Source organism: Fusarium falciforme, chromosome 12, assembly GCF_026873545.1.
Source record: "Fusarium falciforme chromosome 12, complete sequence".
Taxonomy (NCBI): Eukaryota; Fungi; Ascomycota; class Sordariomycetes; order Hypocreales; family Nectriaceae; genus Fusarium; species Fusarium falciforme.
The window spans coordinates 1,924,918-1,943,112 of NC_070555.1; the positions used below are offsets into that span (position 1 = coordinate 1,924,918).

Here is an 18,195-nt window from a genome sequence, read left to right on the forward strand (position 1 = left end):
CCCTTATCAGTTCGTTAGCGCAAAGTTAACCAGCGCCTCGGTATCTCGGTGTCTAGTCGCGGCCGTGGGTACCTGGACTAAGAGCTCCTTATCTCCAGCGACCACGTGATCTATGAGCACGACATATCTCTTGAAAGATCGCAATCGCTCAACTACCATCAACAAGCCAAATGCTGCTTCCACTCCGTCACAACCTTAAAGCAAGGCGAAATGCCTCCATTGCGATCCGGCAGAGCATCAAAGGCATGTGACCTTTGTCGCAAATACAAAACTCGCTGCTATGCCTCGGACGATTCCAAGGGTACGTGCCTTCGATGCAGAACGCTGTCCCAGCCGTGCTCTCTGGACTGCCGGGACACTTATAGACCATCTCGTTCGCCAATTGGGATTCATAGAAGGCGAGACCCTGGCGAAACTCCAGAAAGCTCACGTCCAGCGAGCTCCATTGATGAAAGGTGCAGTTGGTTATAATTTCAGCGGGCGAACGCGAGTCATTGATACCGAGAACTAGACTTGAACGATTAGAGAGGACTGTTGGGGCTCTGGTAGATCGACTAGATTCTCGACTTGATGAGATCGGTGGGACATCAAACAAGGCGCAACGTCCAATCAGATCGAGCGAATCTGTTAATGCCCCTGATCTAGATCCAGCACCAGTCTTTCTGATCAGGGATGCCGCTACCGACGCTGGTGTACACTCGCCAGAGCAGACCGTTCACCCTGTCTTTCAATCCGACGTCATTTCATCAGGTCTCGTCCCCTTATCAACGGCCCACTCCTTCCTAGAACTGTAAGCATAGATCAGCTTGCATATGGGAACCCGCAAGAGCTAATCCAAGATACCAGGTTTCACTTTCACTACAATCGATGGGTCCGGCTTCCAGAAGACTTGCCAACAGAGACCCTTCTGCTGCAAGTGAAAAAGTCTCCGCTGCTACTCTGTAGCATCTTCTTGATCGCAGTCAGGCACACAACTCAGGAACTAGCGGACAAGCTAGCCCCTCGATTATTCGAAGAAGCAAAACGCCTTGTCGCGTCATCACTTCTGGAGGTCCCTCAAACAATCGAGTTCTTTCAAGCTGCCCTTGTGTTGAGCTTATGGTCCACGACTATCGGCCAAGTACCGTTAAGCATTGATAGCTGGTTGCTGACCGGGTATGCTCTACAGCAAGCCCTCGCAAGTCCGCTTTTCTCGCGGGTCCTCAGACCGGGGTCGATGTCGGGGCCTAGTCGACTGCAATTCGACTCTTGGTGCTTATGGAACCACCTCTGCGTCGGTCACCTCCAGTAAGCGCCGCCAAAGCCTCCCTGCAGGCAGCAACTGATATTCATAGATACTGCGTTGGTACTCGCCGACACTCACTATTGAACCAGACTCAGATTGATCGCTGCCTTGAGCTTGCCAAGTTCGATGGGATTACTAATTATGAATCAAGAATGGTAGCCGAGGTTGAATTATACTGGATTATCTACAACAAGTGTGGTCGTCCTCAAATAGACTTGGAAGACACGAAGCTCGCTCTTCAGAGCTGGCAGCGAGAGTGGACAGGTTTATATCGTACGTTCATCTCTGACCAAAGTTCGGGATATCTTGTTAACTCACTCGGTCAAGACGGACCTCGCTCTCAGTTCCTCCAGATGGGCTTCCATTTTGCTCATCTTCTCACCTATTACCAATCACTCAAGTCACCCAAATCCGTTATGCACAATTCCATCCTTGAAGACATGATCCGACATTCCAAAGCCATCATCAAACTAGCTGTTGATAAGGCTGATGAACGTACCCGGCATTTGACAGATCACATCTACCACATCGTCACATTCTCGGCCCTCACGCTATGCCGCATCGTCCGCACATACGAGTCAAAGTTACGAGCAGCCAACTTTGATATCTCAAGCATTGACAACCTAGTCTTCAATCTTATCAACTGGCTCAAAACCATTGGCCTGCCATGTCATGCCGCCCATATCTTGGGCGACATCGTTTCAGCCCAGTTTAAGAAACTTCGACCAAATTTTCAGCCTCTTGCACTGACAATAAGTGGCTCTTTAGCCGGGGACAATACTGTCGTTTTCCCGGTCGGAGATATATCTCTCCCAAGTGATATATCTTTCTTGTATCCAGATTTCATTGGGTCGGAAATGTTCATCATGGATGGAGACTTGGATACTTGGCCGCAATGGGGCCAGATACAGTCAGATACCGACACGTCTATGTAGGAATAGACACCGTTGGCTCTATATAATTTATCTCGGTTTCACAATCGGACATAAACCGTTGCCATTAGAGGTTATTTGACTTGACTAGACCCTGAAAACATCGCAGAATTGGGGCTTCTTCTCGTTGCTCTGCGGTATTTTTCGGCGTTGGGTTTTAATGCCGTCATGTATTGATAACTGTGCCATTTGCTATTGTGGCTGATGATATCGTGCGGACTCGTTATTGAAGACAATAACAATGACTACCAGATATTTGTCACCCTAAGCAAAACTCTTGGCTCTCGTCCTAATCCACCCCTGACTGTGCCACCTACCAGCATTGGCCTTCATCCAGACGCTTGTGAGTCCGTGTCAACAGGAAGACGACTGCAAACAAAATTAAGCACCTTATGGGACCAAACTCTCAGCTCCCTTCGATTTTCGGAATCCAGAGTTGAACAATCTCGTTCCATGATGCTCTCTGCTTCGCGACACAAACCCTCCTTCATCTCAAAGTCAATGCAAGTGGACAGTTTCCCGCTGACCTTGATGCTAAGCTTGTCCAGAAGACATAAAGACATACCTACCTTCATATCAAGTGGAATAGTTGCCGCCTCAGGCCGGAGAAAGTCGATCAATCCCCGTTGGAAATCATTTTTTTGGGCCCAGCTGTTCAGCAAAGCCTCCTCAATTGACGAGCGGTTTCCAAACGCTGCATTGACCATCGTCTGTATTCCTTCTTGAATGGCGATTGCGTTTTCTTGTTCCGGTGTCGATGCAGCCGTGAGCATAGGAACAAGGCCACGAAGCTTGACGCATGTCTCAGCTAACCACGGCAGTCTTGTAGGGATGAGTTCTTTGAGCTGTGCGAATTGGCGTTCGCTTCCGTTCTTGACGATTGATGGGATGTGAAATGTCTGTAGATCACATCGGAAGTGTCTCAAGGGGTCGTGCATCAGAACAACCTCCAATCCCACCATGTCCTTAAGCTCATTCCACCTACGGCCGCTTCGAATGAATCTTTGAAAAAGCTGGCTGAAATTTGGGATGGCCTGAATTGAACCCTCGTTCGCAGTGTCACTTGTGATAAAATCTTCAAGTGGTGCCCCGACCGGGTACAGCTGGGTGTGTTCGTCATGTACCCGCATGCATGCGAGCCGTTCGAACACTTCTTGAACGAAAGATTCGAGAAGATCCAAGTAACCTTCAAGAGGTCCCATGCGGGCCCTGAAGAGAAGAGGCTTTCGTCTCCAGTCAATGATTGCCAGTGCCGCAAACGCGCGCGTCGAAGCGCCTCGTTTTTGGGTGTTCGTTTGCGCGCTCAAGATACCGCCCGTAGCCTGTTGATCATGCGTATCTATCAAGTTATTCAGGCCATTCGTGACCAGAAGTTTGTAGAACTCAGAGTCTTTGTCGATGGGTAATGTTTGTTCACCTTCTGCTTCGCCTTCGACTTCGACCTCGGAGTCGGTTTTATCCTCGACTTCTTCCTCACAGTCGGGAGGCATAGCGGATACGAGGCTACTATAATCCTTGAAGCGGCGAAAAGAATCGATAGCTAATCTCCCGTTCTCCCTCAGACTAGCGTTAAAGGCTGTTAGACTATCGTGGAACTGTTGAGCCATGGCTTCACCCCGAATGAGTGGCCAGCGCTGCTGGATCGTCTCCCAAATGTTGGACCAGGCTGGCAACGCTCGAATGGCGAGTGAGCAATAAACCCAGAGGGCGGACTGGACACGGGCTCGGCGATCAAAAACATCTCGGTACAGGGGTACAATGCTTGGATCTTTCTCGTCCTACAAGTCGTGGTATTAACAGAATGAAACAAGCAGACGAGATGGAAACCTTACCATGGAATCGTTGTGAATGGACTGTGGGTAGGGATCTGGGGCCAATAAGACGGTGAGTATACACATGATGTACGACTTTTGATCCTCAACAGAGTCGAAAGAGTTATTGTTGGAGACAAGTTGAAGGTAGCGGAACAAACAAAGTTCCAAATATCGTGATGCCACCCAACTTATCCAGGATACCAGACTGCTTGTCAACCTCTCTAGGTCGTCCTCGGGGGGTTGTAAAATAGCGCCGTCAAAGGCGAACTGGGGTGGTTGCCGATACGAAGAGCTTAGACAGAAGGCCATGACGGATGTCTATTCAATGTTATCAACTGCCGGAGATCTTGGTCCTCACGGGGGTTTTACAGCCCATTCTGGTGTGTGAAGCTCCTCAGTGTTGTTGAAGAGCTTAACAAGGTCTCCGGAAGGAAACACCATTAGCAAGTGGGCTAGTTTCGAGGCCACCTTCGAAAAACTTGGACTTGTCCAGTCGCGTGGGTCTTCGCTGAGGTCGGCAAAAATCGAGAGCATTGCCCATGTCCCAACAAACCATGGAATCGCGCAAGTTTGTCCGAAATTCATCGACTCGATTACTGCATAATCACTTCCCTCCTGATTAGAAAGAGTTATCAAGTGAACCGCCATTGCCATCGTTGTTCGAATGTTCGGGTTCTTGAACAAGGCTATCTCTTGCATTGTAACGGCTGTTCTAGGGGTTAGGTAGTATCTCCAAATTGGATAACAATCTTACAGGGCATGCTTGATCCTGCCTCGATGATATCTAAGAAATGAGCCTTCGTACAGGGCGTTGTCCAGATTCGAGATTTCCCCAAGATCTTAAGACAAGGACGGCATGGAATACCACCACTACACTCGATGAGAGTTAGCTGCCAGCTTTAATACACGTCAAGCCCAACCTACCCCGATCCTGCACTTTCTGCAGCGAATGCATGCGCCAGAAAGCTTTGTTTCTCTTTGTTTCAGCGCTTGCGATGCACTGAGTTTACCTCGTCTTCCCCCTCGGCGTTTAGGAGGCAACTTTCTTGTGGCGATGTTCGGTCGCAGCCCTTGATGATTGATGCTCGCAGGCGCCAAAGGCTTCGGAGCAGCATTCTGAGATGCTCCTGGGGCATTAACGAGTTGGTTTTCAGGGCGTTGGATGTTATGAGCCGTCCTGGTATCGTGCGTTTGTGGTATCAAGTCCCTGCTCCCAGCGGGCTGTATTGGTCAAACATTAGCAACTGCGCTTGACGGACTATATATCTATAAACTAAAACATGAAGGGAAAGGAGGCTGAGAGGGAAACGAAGGGATTGACCATTGAGTTAGGCATGGGAAATGCAACACCGTTGCTGTTATTTGCCGCCGTCCCCTGCAAGTCCATCGAGTTCGTGCAGGACGACAAGGAAAGGTGTTGCATGGTAGCATCGCTTGAGGGGTTATGATTGTCCCCGGCACTGAACTGAAAATCCACGAGGAAGAGCTGCTGCAACACGCTTGAGTCAGATACGGAGGCGGCATCAGCCCTTGCAAGATTGGTTATGGAGGGACCCAGTCCAGGGACACAATCTAGGGGCATTTCAGAGGCCTGGAAATGATCCAGCGGGCCTGCAATATAGTCATGAGCTGCGATGCAACCTGTGGATTTAGTCCATCGGGTCATACCAAAATCGGTAGCCAAAGCCGACTCGTTGCCGCCAAAAGATGTGTCCATATTTGAACAAATGTTGTCGGGAGGCATTGCGGCAGGTCGGTCATCTTGCTGGGCTGAATGGTCTCCTGCGGCAAGAAGATCCTGTACCCAGGCATCCAACAATGAATCGGGATCAAAGCCAATAAGAGTATGATCGAGCTCTACGGGCTCACTGTTGCCCCCTGGCGGATCCATGGTGGGATGTTGAAGAAGCTTGCTGAGTTGAGCTGGAAGAAAAACGTGAAGCCTCGCCAACTTTATACTTGGGAACAGGCAAAGAAGGTCAAACCTGAGTGCTCGGCCAATGCCCAATCAGATGTTTGATCGGTTTGAGGAGCCTTACAGGGGGGGGTGATCAGTTACCAGCGTCTGGCCAATGACACCTCTGACCGGTCATGAAAGCTGACAGGGAGTTGAACCTCTGCCAATGAAATGGATGATCGGTATGCGAGTCGATCCACAATGCCAAGACCGCCCCCGTTTTCTCAGAAGGTCTGGGGAAACAACAGAATGCTGTGCAGCAACAGCAACATCCAAGCGTGCCATGCTTTGATATGTCAGAAACGAACTATCCAGCGGAAACAAAGCACTTGTCCCTGATAAAATGCAAAGTCAGTCGATTTGAGTAGTAGAGCATAGTTAAGACAATGGGTGTTATACGCCAAATCTTACAGTTCTTCCTTGACGCATCATCTATTAGAGACCAAAGGAATAAAGCAGTTATAGACAGCGGTTTACTTCCCAGAGGCATTCAAATTCAAAATAGAATACAAACATAAAGAAGAAACCTATGGTATCATCGTCATTTGTCAACAATCGTCTTCTTCCTCATCCCCTCCTTTCCCATCGCACTCCGACCCGCCTCAACAGCCTCCTCCAGCTCAGCCAGGCAGGCCGCCTTGTCATAGCAATTTCCAAGATGAATCCGAAAGGTCAAACGGGCAGACATGTTCCTTTGTCCTTGGCTCCTTCTGAACTCGGTCACCATGCGGCCGATGGTGGCTGGACTCACAACCCTATCTGGGTGATTCTTGATGTACCAGAACAGCTTCTCGTAGATGAGAGTGATGCCTGCAATCATCTTGAGGATGATAGTTGCTGTTTGGGCTGCTGTCAAGGGTCCGAAGAAGTTGAGTGCCATGAGGAACTTGGAGCCGAGGATGTCTCCTGCTGAAGCGTCGAAGCAGCCTTGGAGAAAGAGGTTCCGCACCTTGGAGTCATGGAGAAGAGGCGTGCAGCTTGGAATGCCCCAAATGGTGTTGATGGTCTTGAGGATTTTGATGAAGGCGCTGTAAATGGCCGTAGCACCTACAAAGGGGATGAAGGGGATTGAAGAAGTGCCAACTGCTTTCCAAAAGACGTCCATACCCAGTTTGATTGATTCTGAATAAGGTTAGATGCATGACCATGGGGACGGACGATTCTGATTTACCTTTCAATTTCATATCCGCCGAGTGGCACTGAGCTGCCGTCCACAGGAGCTTGAGTCCGTCTTCGAGCAGCATTCCTCTGGTTTCCTTGACCAAGGAATCAACACCGGATGTCTCCATGGGTTCACCTACAACATGTTAGCCCGAACGCAAGAGAAGTGAACCTAAAATTCCCTTACCGTCGTCTGGTTGCGGCATGCTGAGTCTAATAATGGCGACACGCAACCGCCGTCCAAACTCCCTCTCAAATTGTCCACGATAGTTGGAGTCGTAGTCGGCGATGGCAGCATTCATCGCGTCCCTTTCGAGCTGATCCATGTCGACTGTCTTGCCGCGATTACGCTGGCGCCGCCGCAGCTGGCAGAAGTGGTCATCGACCAAGGTATCAAACTGCGTAAAGACAACGACGACGGGAATGTCGCCAACATCGGCATTCAGGAAGAATTCTTTTTCGGCGCTCTCGATCGGTCGGTTCGAACGGCAGCTGATGCAGTACCTGGAACACACACGAGTTAGTCAAGGTGACGAGGGTTGAAGACAGGGACGTACCAGATGCAATGCAGTTGATCTGCGAGGTTGGGTTGCTCTCGGCGATGCTTGATAAACTTGTGGATCTCGTCGACGCATTTCAAGTCGCCGGCCTCGAAACCGCCCGAGTCGTGTAGAACAAGGTTCTCATTCTCGCCAGGAAAGGTAATAGGGTGCCAAACTTTCTCCTTCTTCGTCCCGACGGTACGGTGACTGACTCCTGTCTGTTCCCTGCTGTCAGTCGCATGCGCGTTTCATGTTGGACAGCTATTCACCTTTTCCGGGGGCACACCAAACACGGTCGAGCATATCGTCGACTTTCCTACCCCAGCTTTTCCAATGACCAGGATACGAAACTTGTCGCAGCTCTCGGGTAGGTTCGTAAACGTGGGGGCGTCGACGACGATCTTGGAAGTGTCAACCTCCTGACTATACTCGTCATTCGGCGCGTTCAAGTTGACGGGACTCGCCCTATGACCGTAGTACGAAGTCATGATTTTCTCTGCGATTCCGAAAAAGATTGAAGGGTCAAGATTGCAAAGAGGGGAGTTCATGTTCCCCTCTTTCTTAAGCGCCAGCCTGATTTACACAGACGTGGGAGGGAGCCAGCCACAGCTGCAGCTGAAGGCGTCTAGAGCCAATAACGAGGCCTAGAGGTGGCTCATTTTCAACCTTAGCTGCGGGATGGGGAGATTATGGCCTAGAATCCAAGGCAAGGGACTAATCAGGCTCTAGCTGAAACTCAAGGGAGGGTATGGCCAGCGTTGATTGTCTGCAGGGTGCCGATCAGCCGTTCCAGCCACAGTAGGCGTTGTGCGTGAGGCACATTTTTTGGTGGTTGTGCACAGCCATCGACTATTGAACTATTGATGCAGGCAGTCCCCGAGGCATTTGCCGGTATCCATTATGTCGTTACGTATCGAAAAGACAGGGAATTGATAAGGCTATCTATGTACCTGAATAAAGAACAGATTGTGCCTGCCACAGCCCTTTGTGGCTCAGCTCAGTACAAGAACCTGCACAAAAGACTATCTTAATTCTGATCAAGCCTGCATACAGACCCTGGCCTGTGAGAAAACAAGGCAACCCTTGTCGCATTCTGCCTTCTGCTGAGAGCCTGATCTCCCACGCGGGCGGTGAACCCTCCATCATGTTCAGCTCCAATTCGCATAATTCTCCAGGTCCTTTTCAAATCCCATCTTTACTGGGCTTTCACTCCTCCGGCTGGTAGGCCTGGCCTTTCATCACGAATATACAGACTCAGATGGACCTCGAAGGTGCAAGATCGGCTGCACTTCCGAAACCGCAGAAAACCACATTCGCAGCTGAACGGAAGTCCCTGTCTCACCATGACTACACGGTCGGCTGGGTGTGTGCCTTGCCACTTGAGCTCGGTGCGGCAACAGCGATGCTTGATGAAGAGCACCAGACGCTACCTGTCGGTCCTGGAGGTAAGAACACCTACACATTGGGTAGGATAGAACACCACAACATCGTTTTGGTATGCCTCCCCAGTTACGGCACCTCCAAGGCTGCCGCAGTGGCTAGCCACATGCTCCGGAGTTTTCCCAACATCCAGGCTGGATTCATGGTCCGCATTGGTGGCGGCGTTCCAACGGGTGATGCTGATATACGGCTTGGCGACATTGTCGTTGGCAATTTAGTCGTGCAATACGATCTCGGAAAGACGGCGAGAGACGGCAAGTTCGAGCGGACAAGTGGCTCTGGCAAGTCGCCGCCAGACAACCTCAAAATGGCTGTCCAAAACCTACGTGGGCGACACAGCTTGCAGCCGAGCCGAATCGCTCATATTCTTTCCAAGACGTCGGAGTGTCATCCATCCACTACAGAAAAGTATGGCCGTCCCGCTACATTTCTGGACAGGCTCTTCGAGGCTGCCTACGACCACATTGAGGAACCCAGTGTTCGAAAGGCCACACCTTGTGCGCGCTGCGACGTTTCACGACTTGTTCAAAGGCCGGCGCGATCTAACCAGGACTTCAAGATTCACTACGGCAAGATCGCATCTGGCAACCAGGTCATAAAGCACGGAAAGACGCGTGACCACTTGGCCCAGGAGCTCGGTGCGGTGTGCTTCGAAATGGAAGCGGCCGGTCTCGTTGACGCCAACTTCCCGTGCCTTGTGGTCTGTGGCATTAGCGACTACGCAGACTCTCATAAGAACAATCTATGGCAGGGGTACGCTGCGGTCGTGGCTGCAACTTATGCAAAGGAGCTCCTGGCTATTCTCCCAGCAGCCCAAAGTCCATCCAGAGTTACTAGCCAAGGGCATCTCCCGGATGATGTATCCCAAGAGTTGAGCTTGGGTAAAAATATGTCTGTAAAAAGACCTGAAACAGGCCCAGTTGTGTTAGAGTTTCCACTGGAACCTTCTAATGGCACTGAGACAGTTCAAGGCCAACTGGCCAGCGCAGTGGAGACTTTAGAGCGTCTGGGAAGCATTATCCAGATATCTACCAAGGTATCAATCAATTTCACTGCCTCACGTTTTGGAGCTAACACTCGCAGGACATGAAAGCGGTTTCAAGAAGTTTTCGCCATGATGCCACTCGAATGGCGTTGAAGATGAGGAGAGCAGAGCGATTGTTTTTCCGAATTCATCGACCTATTCATAGCGCAGCAAGACTCGACCGAAAGAAACGCCTTGCACACTCGGCAAGATTAACGGATTCCTCTATCGTCTCGGATCTCGCTCTTAGTCTGCAAAAACTAAATTGTGGTGCCCAGTTCGAAGCCGAAGACGACCGACCAGTGTCGAAGAGAGCCTTTGAATTCAAGATCGAGATATCGCCTTCACTAACAAACAGTCAATTTCATCACCAGGCCTTCTGCGAAGGGAAGGTCCGGTTCAAGGCTCGTCGTCCGTCGATTCAGCAGCGGTTGTGCTTACCGACTCAGTTGAACATGGTCTAGTTCTTCAAGGTGAAAATGACATGGAAGCCATTGTGAGGGGCAAATGTCCGCTGTGTGGAGCGCTCTATGAATCTTGTGAGCCTGCTTTTCGGACAAGAAGTGTGACGTCGAGCGATTTCAACTTTGTTCAGGAGGAAGGCCACACCTACCATTGTTTCGGGTGCAGGGAGTATATGTTGCCAAATGATGACTCCTGGACATCTGCCGAGGAAGTGCTCCATTTTGTACTGCGTGGTATGGCACTGGGTGGGGAGCCTCTACTTGGCTCTGTCGCGAATTTTGAGGGTCGCGTGTTAGACGTTGGCACAGGCATCAGATGGTGGGCGATCGACAGTAAGTTTGGGCTTTCCATTTTGACAAGAGAATTACCCCCAAGGGCTACTCAATACTAACCCTGGTATTTAGTGGCGGATGATTGTCCTCGTGCAGATGTGATTGGGATCGACCTGAGTCCCATCCAGCCTGAATATGTACCAGTCAATTGCAGATTTATCATCGATGATTTTGAAACATCATACGATTTAGTCTTTGCTTGTTCTGATTACTACCCAGATGTTATTCACTGCCGCAATATGGTCATGGCTATCTATGATTGGACACGATTTATTGCGTGGATCAAGAGGTACGAAATAGTTCCTGATACTTGTTTGCTTCAGGCAACACAGGTCACATGAGCTTTGTTCCATCCCTCCACACTTACGACGGCAGTTGCTAATGAGTTTTGGTGGCGCGATAGGGAGTTGGAACTCGGGGGTTTGGTGGAGTTTCAGGAGCTACTATGGTGCCCATGTATCTAAGACGGTGGTATCATCAAGCCTTACACAGGACCACTAGCAGAATTCTTTCAGACATTAGCTCAGGTATTTGGTACCGTCGGAATCAGTCTTGATGCAACGCGATATCTACGGACCGGGCTCGAGCTGTCTGGTTTCAAGGATGTGTCTCAGAAAGACTTTCTCATCCCTCTGGGGAAGTGGTCAAACGACCCCAAACTCAAAGACATGGGGGCCCTTTTCTACTACTTTCTGCTGGTGGCAATCGAGCCCTTGTCGAGCCGAGTCCTTCGCCGCGGGCTCAACTATAGCCCGAACGAGGCCAAACGGTGGGCTGAGCGATTCAAGAAAACGCTGAAAGAGTCACTCCGAGAGCTTATTTTCTTCCAGTTCATTGTTGTTCACGGCCGGAAGTACAGAGCTATACAGTAAAAGGGGTTCCATAGTTCAAAATAGCGACGACAATGACGGGTATGGAGCTCACATTGGTGTGGAACCTGTCCAACGTTAGCCCTCCCCTGTATCTGTCAATTTACTGTCTCTTCACATTGTCGGCTTGTCCCAAGTGCTCCTGTACCCGCTTGATGACAGTTACACAAGCAGTTCAGGGGTTGCCCTTGCCCCTTTTAGAGACGCCAATGCAAGTCACAAATATGCAATGTTGTAAGCATTAACCCCCTTTCGGACATCCATCAGGTCTTCAAATCTTATTCTTCAGGGTTAATCGCCATCTTTGTGGCGTATCTTCTAACTCATGATTTCATTACCCTACAGAGCGAGACCTGACCCTGTCAATATCATGAGTCCATCTGGCCGCTCAACGTCCCTTCACCTCTCAAATAATCAACTTCGTAAGAAGCTTGCCCTGGTTTCCACCGCTAAACAGTCTCATCCACACCTCAGGCTGCTGCTCAATAGGCGTCTCCACCACAGTCTCCGAGTTGTGCAGCTTAATACGTCCATCCGCCGCAGCACCAATGAGCTCTCCAAGAATAGCGGGCACCTTATCCATGTAATCCAACATGATGAAACCCCGGATAGTGATTCTCATGGAGATGAGCTCAAACCAGTTCTTCAGCGCCATTGGCTCGTCAGAATTGTAGCTGCTCACTGCACCACACACAGCGATCGTGCCGTGTCGCTTGATGCGTGTCAACATGGCGTCAAGCACGTGTCCACCGACGTTGTCAAAGTAAACGTCCACTTCATCAGGGGTGGCAGCCTTGAGGTCTTCGAGGAAAGTTGGGCTCTTATAGTTGATACACTCGTGCGCGCCGAGCTCCTCCTTAACCCAGGCGCACTTCTCATCAGAGCCGGCAATGCCAATGACACGCTTAGCGCCGAGGATCTTGACTGCGATTTGGATGGCCATGGATCCTGTGGCGCCGGCTGCGGCTGAGATGACAATTGTGTGCTCTGGCTTGGCCTCTCCAGCCATGTACAAGCCAGTGTACGCGGCAATGCCAGAAGCGCCAAAGGCACCCAGATAATGTGTAAGGGGCAGGTTGCCCGGAAGAGGCGAGAGAGCCTGCGAGTTGGCTGCATCTAGAATAACATACTCGCTCCATGTACCAAGGTGAAAGTCCATGACGAGATCACCAGCCTTAAAAGTGGGCGAAGCAGACTCGACGACCTCAGCGATGATACCAGATCGCATAGGCGAGCCAACAGGCACAGTGGGAACGTAGAACCGCTCAGGCGCCACGGTGCTTTGGATAAAGTTCCTCAAACCAGTGTCATTGGAAAAGTACTGGACTTTGCAGAGAATCTGACCATCTTGTAGGGGAGGAAGGGTGACGGTCTGGAGCTTGAAGGTTGCATCGTCACCCTCGAGGACGGGAGCCCCTGTGGGCTTTGAGGCGAGGACCCATTGTTTGGTAGTGTATGTCTTGGAAGAGGCCATGGTGGTGATCTTTTTTTGGTGCTGAGGGGATTGGTGGAGATGTTGCATTCGTCAGATTTGCTCGTTTGCTTACAGGTACTTATAGGAAGACGCGGCAGCGAGCGCAGGGTGGTATTCAGTCCCTCGTCTGGACTAGACTATTTCTGTATCCCCTCCGTTGGCCTGTGCAAGCCTTGGTTACCAGGCGAATATGCTTGGTCTTCCGAGTCTGGCTTGCAGCTCGCAAGTCGGCGAACTCGAGGATCGGCAGTGTGGGCCAGCAGGGAACCCCTGGTGAACCTGGTTCATGCAGGAGGAGCCTGGCAGATGTGACGTGACATGAATTGCAGAGAGAACCCGACCAGCCGGTAATGACGGCCAACAGATGACGGGGATAGCACGGGAAGGATTGTGAAGAAACTTTTGTTCCCAACAGCAAGGTTGTAAACTTTATAAACCTCCGGGATTTAGATGACTTGCATCAAACTCAATCAACGGCAATTGACAAACAGGCTGCTATTTCGCCCCTCCCAAGGCATTAACCAGTAGCTCCGGCACTGTTCCCCTAGTTCCTGCATCGGCCTCACCAACCATTATCGTGCAAGATCGGCAATCCCAGGGGACGAAACATGAGCAGCCTCGAGAGGAAACACTCGACATTTCGGAGCACTTGCCCCGTTTCCGCTACAACCGGTGCCCGTTAGCCTCGGCACGAATCATTGTCCAAGTGGGTATTCTTCATAGGCGAACCAGTCGCCCCTTAGAACTACGGGACGGGCCCTAGAAGCGGGCCGTTAGACGAGTAATCTCCCTGAGCAAGCTTTTGAGCCTTGAAGAAACCGTCGAGCATCTCCCGTAACCTTATCATGCCCGTTATAGACCATCTCCCGAAGCAATATTGTTGATCTTATCGTTAGGGACAGAGGCGTCGTCAACTTGTCCTCCTCATACTGAAACATGGCCCTGGCATCTCTACGGCCTCTTCTCCGGCCACTTGGTTCATCCAACGGGGAACATCCCTCCCCAGCGTAACCCTCATAGTGGATCCTCCACCAGGAACAGCCGTTTCACGAACCCCGTAAGCAATAACTTGGCCTCGCCACGGTAGAGCCACGGCCTAGCAAATTTTCCAATGCGTCTTCCATGCATCCCGACGACATTTGCCGTCGAGCCCGAGCCTTTGGGTTATGATCGGCAAAAGGCAGCAGCGCTACTCTTTGTCATATAAGGAAAGCAATGCGGACCTTTTCGCGTGTCGGGCGAGTTTTTCGTTTTCGAGGTGGTTGATTTAATTTTCTTTGTTTTGGTGCCATGTCGACGCTTGAGATTCCGACGACGCCGCAGATTTATTACCCGATTCTGGGGTACGTCAAGGCTGAGCTGATCATCAATTGCATCATTGTCTTTATCGTGCTATGTGTTGTTTCTCTGAGAGTCGTTGGTCGGTCCATGGGGCCTGGCATTGGGTGGGATGATGCCTTTGTCATTTTTGCAACGGTTTGTTCAGCCCTTGACTTGGTGTCGCTTACATGCTGACCAAGAGGTAGCCACTGGGCGTAGCAATGTTGTGCTGTCAAGGAGTTTGTGAGTATTACCATGGTGTGGAGGAAGAGGTGATGCTAACCGTCTGTAGTTGCTCCTGTTGGAAACGGGTACAACTTGGCCAAACACCCGGAACGTGAGTCTTCATACGTGAGAGATATTTACTTGAAGAATAATAGACTAACTTCTTCAAAGTCGCTGCAAACATTCCCTTCATCCTCAAGGTACAAGCAAGCGGCCTCACCTTGACATTCCCAGCTAACATCGTCAGTTGACATTCAGCATGCAAATCGTCTATGTCACCCTCCTCGCCTCGGTCAAGTCAAGCATGCTCTGCTTCTTCATCCGCGTCTTCCCCACGCCCTTTATGCAAAAAGCATCTCGAGTCGCTCTGGTCTTTGTGTTTATGTGGATGGTTTCCTACCTCGCTTCATGCATCTTCCTATGCAACCCAGTCTCGGCGCAGTGGACCGGTCAGGGGAAGTGCGGTGCATACATTCCCATGATTCAATCGCTGATTGCTACGAATGCTATCGGCGACTTGATCATTATGGCCATGCCAATGCATAGTATTTGGAACTTGCAGACCCGTCGGGCAGACAAGATTGGTATCACGTCTTGTTTCGCTCTTGGTCTGGCGTAAGTCTCGACCAATTATACCCTCTCTATCATCATCGCTAACGCATCCAACAGCTGCGTCGTGTGCGCCGTCTTCCGACTTATCTACATCTCGACCGTCGACCTCAACAGCAACGTAACTGGAACCATGCCCACGACAATCTTCCTCTTCATCCTCGAACCCAACCTAGCGATCCTCTGCGTCAGCATTCCAATGCTCCGACCGTTCTACGCCAAATACAAGAAGCGAATGGGAGGGTCTCGACTGACCGAGTACTCGGATGAGAGAAGCACGGGATTCAAGGACCAAAGCAGGACTGGGGGGAGCAAGTCAGGCACTGTTGTTAGGGACCCCAACCTTTCACAGTGGGAGATGGAAGACTACAGACCTGCCGAGGGCGTCCAGCGCGATTATGCCGTCAATGGCTTCCCTGATGAGGCTGGCTCTGAGAAGAACTTGACTGCTTCTTCACACGGGCGAAACGACGAGATCAAGGTTGAGACGAGGTGGACAGTCACCCATCACTAGACAGCAATGTCTGTTCAGTTTATATAGCCAAAGATACCAAACTTCTAGCTAAGCAATCCCCGCTGATGGCAGAGGCCATCGCCCATTGCAAGCGCCACAAGCTAGGCATTCAGGCCTCTGCGCCCACACGACTTTCTGCAAGAAGTAACCATGAATCTTCTTCGACTTGATCTCCCGCCGGCGATGCTCACCAAACACATCAATCTCCCCCCTGGGACCAGCCCAGCAAGCTCGTGATGAACATCAATGTGCCCTCCATGTCCTGCAGGGTAGCAGCCTGGAAGTAGTGGCCAGCTTCCCTGAGTTTTGGATCGTTTTGCCATCTTCCGATGGGAACCTCTCGTCGTCAGTTGATCATCTCACTGAAGATTTAATGTGCATCCCACCTTGATCTCCTCTTCTTCAATATTAATCAATCCAGCTTCTTTCATGCTCCCTGTCTGCAATCTATCCTCTAGAATAGAAAAAGGACTCTATAGCCTTCTCCCTCCCTCGAAGAAGATTTGCCCCCATTGACCCATGGCGCTTGTAGGGACGACAGATCTATCGTCAGTGCCGATGTCTGGGGATGCCTTGTGGGTTTCAATCTGATCGCCTGGTTTGAGGCATCTATAAGGTTCCTTATAAAGGCCAGCCTTCTCGATGATGCTCTCAACTAAGAAGCGCATATGCACAAAGTCGAGTGAGTTTTCTTGGAACGTCTACTCTTGGGTACAGTCATCGATTTGACTGAGCGGTCAGCTTTAATAGTTGAGGATTCACGCCCAGGTCTTAGAGTTCCAGGTTTGGAGGAATCCAACTGGATTGGATGGCGGAGATGTCGGTTCCTCTGACCTTTGTACTATAGGACTCATCCGCAAAGTCGCTACGCCAGAGTCAGCTTGGGAATTTGCTATCTCGGCCTGTCTCGAAGAACCTACATTGCCCAGGTACCTGTTCGTTCCACCTTGATTAGTCTTTCCCAAGTGCCAAAGCCAGTCAAGGGTCAATGCCTGTTCCTGTTCCAATGTCCACTGCTGTCTACAGTCCATGGCACCCAAGTCTTTCCACTTACTCAGCGTGGGACAGGGAGACAAATCCGTATGTCCTTTATCGACGGTGCTTTGTAAAGTTTCCCTCCATACATGAGCGTCATGACGTGATGGCTCAAACACCATTAGTCAAGAGTGCCTATTTTACAACTGAACAACTCTCAAGAATGGTCGAGGCCAAAGAGGCTGGTGCTCACCCTTGGCGCCAAGCCATTGCCTACCTCGTCTTGTTCAGACTCCTACTACTCCATTTTAGCTTTGCCAACTCTGACATCGTCCCTCTGGAACTCTGCTAACTGCGCCAAATGGGCACCCGATAAAAGTCCAGTGGTGGTTTCTGCCAGCGGTGCAAATGGCGAGGCGTCAACTTCGGGCTTCTCGGTCGACTTCTGCTGTGACATGTTGGGCAGATATCTAGTGATGTTAAAAAGATTAGGCAACAGATGTTTCTGCCGGTGCATTTTAATGCATTCCCCGAGGCGGGGTATCATGCTATGCGTTACTGACAGGCCAGGGGTCATGATCCTATCGATTGCACGCGAAGAACCTGGTCAGATGCTACGTAGTAAGCATTCTTCTTGTCATCAGGTATTTTTATCACGAATAATGTGTTTCAAGAGGCCATCGGCTACGACTGCAAAGAAACGGTTATCAATAGGATAGTATTGATCACTGCACTACAACCCAGGGGTTAGCAACGCTCTACATACCGACCACAGCTGCCCTACTAATAGTCTATCCCACTTCTCGGAATTAGTTCTTTACTACACTAGGTCTATTTACATTGCTTACACGTGGCTCATTATGAAAGTGAGTATGCTTAGCTTCGCTAGCAGACGCATGATTGAGGCAAGTTTTCTAACCGTCTCGGATTGTATCGCCGAATACCTATATAAGCTCGGGATGACCTCCAGTTGTTCATAGTACTCCGTAGTTGCCAGATTGATTGCGTTTTTGTTGCTAATTTTGGTTGCCCTTCGTCCAATCGCTCTGTCTAGGTTTCGTCTGCTAGGAAACATGGTTCTCAGAGCGCTAACTCTAAGGTCATCTCTGCTGCTTGCCATTACATCCCGCTGGAGTCTAATAGGAACGTCAATGGATCGGAACAGGTGACTATGCAGTTGATCAAAACAGCCACTGGCGACGCTAATGCCGATGTCTTGGAGAGGACGACAACGAGGAAGTTAAGATGGGGCTAGAT

At 50.4% G+C, this 18,195-nt stretch overlaps 4 protein-coding genes and 1 pseudogene across 5 annotated transcripts, besides 1 other annotated feature; 3 read left to right on the forward strand and 2 right to left on the reverse strand.

The window, feature by feature from the left end:
* Nucleotides 1-647: 647 nt before the first annotated feature.
* Nucleotides 648-2,220, forward strand: NCS54_01438500 (annotated as a pseudogene). Its single transcript has 4 exons — nucleotides 648-790; nucleotides 847-1,287; nucleotides 1,335-1,558; nucleotides 1,613-2,220.
* Nucleotides 648-2,220: a sequence feature.
* Nucleotides 2,221-6,529: 4,309 nt separating this feature from the next.
* On the reverse strand, nucleotides 6,530-8,200 carry NCS54_01438600 (Hypothetical protein; the record flags this gene model as incomplete). The annotated part of the gene is made up of 5 exons (XM_053159538.1): nucleotides 7,961-8,200; nucleotides 7,707-7,909; nucleotides 7,337-7,653; nucleotides 7,160-7,285; nucleotides 6,530-7,110 (listed from the first exon to the last, which is right to left on the reverse strand). Exons 1-5 carry the CDS (start codon nucleotides 8,177-8,179, stop codon nucleotides 6,530-6,532), a joined length of 1,446 nt encoding a protein of 481 aa, XP_053015513.1. The 5' UTR covers nucleotides 8,180-8,200.
* Nucleotides 8,201-9,093: 893 nt separating this feature from the next.
* NCS54_01438700 (PNP-UDP-1 domain-containing protein) lies at nucleotides 9,094-9,968 on the forward strand (the record flags this gene model as incomplete). The annotated part of the gene is made up of 2 exons (XM_053159539.1): nucleotides 9,094-9,884; nucleotides 9,941-9,968. The coding sequence occupies 2 exons, from the start codon at nucleotides 9,094-9,096 to the stop codon at nucleotides 9,966-9,968; spliced, it is 819 nt and encodes a 272-aa protein (XP_053015514.1).
* Nucleotides 9,969-12,227: 2,259 nt separating this feature from the next.
* Nucleotides 12,228-13,295, reverse strand: NCS54_01438800 (PKS-ER domain-containing protein; the record flags this gene model as incomplete). Its single annotated transcript, XM_053159540.1, has 1 exon — nucleotides 12,228-13,295. One exon carries the CDS (start codon nucleotides 13,293-13,295, stop codon nucleotides 12,228-12,230), a length of 1,068 nt encoding a protein of 355 aa, XP_053015515.1.
* A 1,290-nt stretch (nucleotides 13,296-14,585) lies between these two features.
* On the forward strand, nucleotides 14,586-15,963 carry NCS54_01438900 (Hypothetical protein; the record flags this gene model as incomplete). The annotated part of the gene is made up of 6 exons (XM_053159541.1): nucleotides 14,586-14,771; nucleotides 14,822-14,858; nucleotides 14,908-14,952; nucleotides 15,012-15,040; nucleotides 15,088-15,455; nucleotides 15,510-15,963. 6 exons carry the CDS (start codon nucleotides 14,586-14,588, stop codon nucleotides 15,961-15,963), a joined length of 1,119 nt encoding a protein of 372 aa, XP_053015516.1.
* Nucleotides 15,964-18,195: the final 2,232 nt, after the last annotated feature.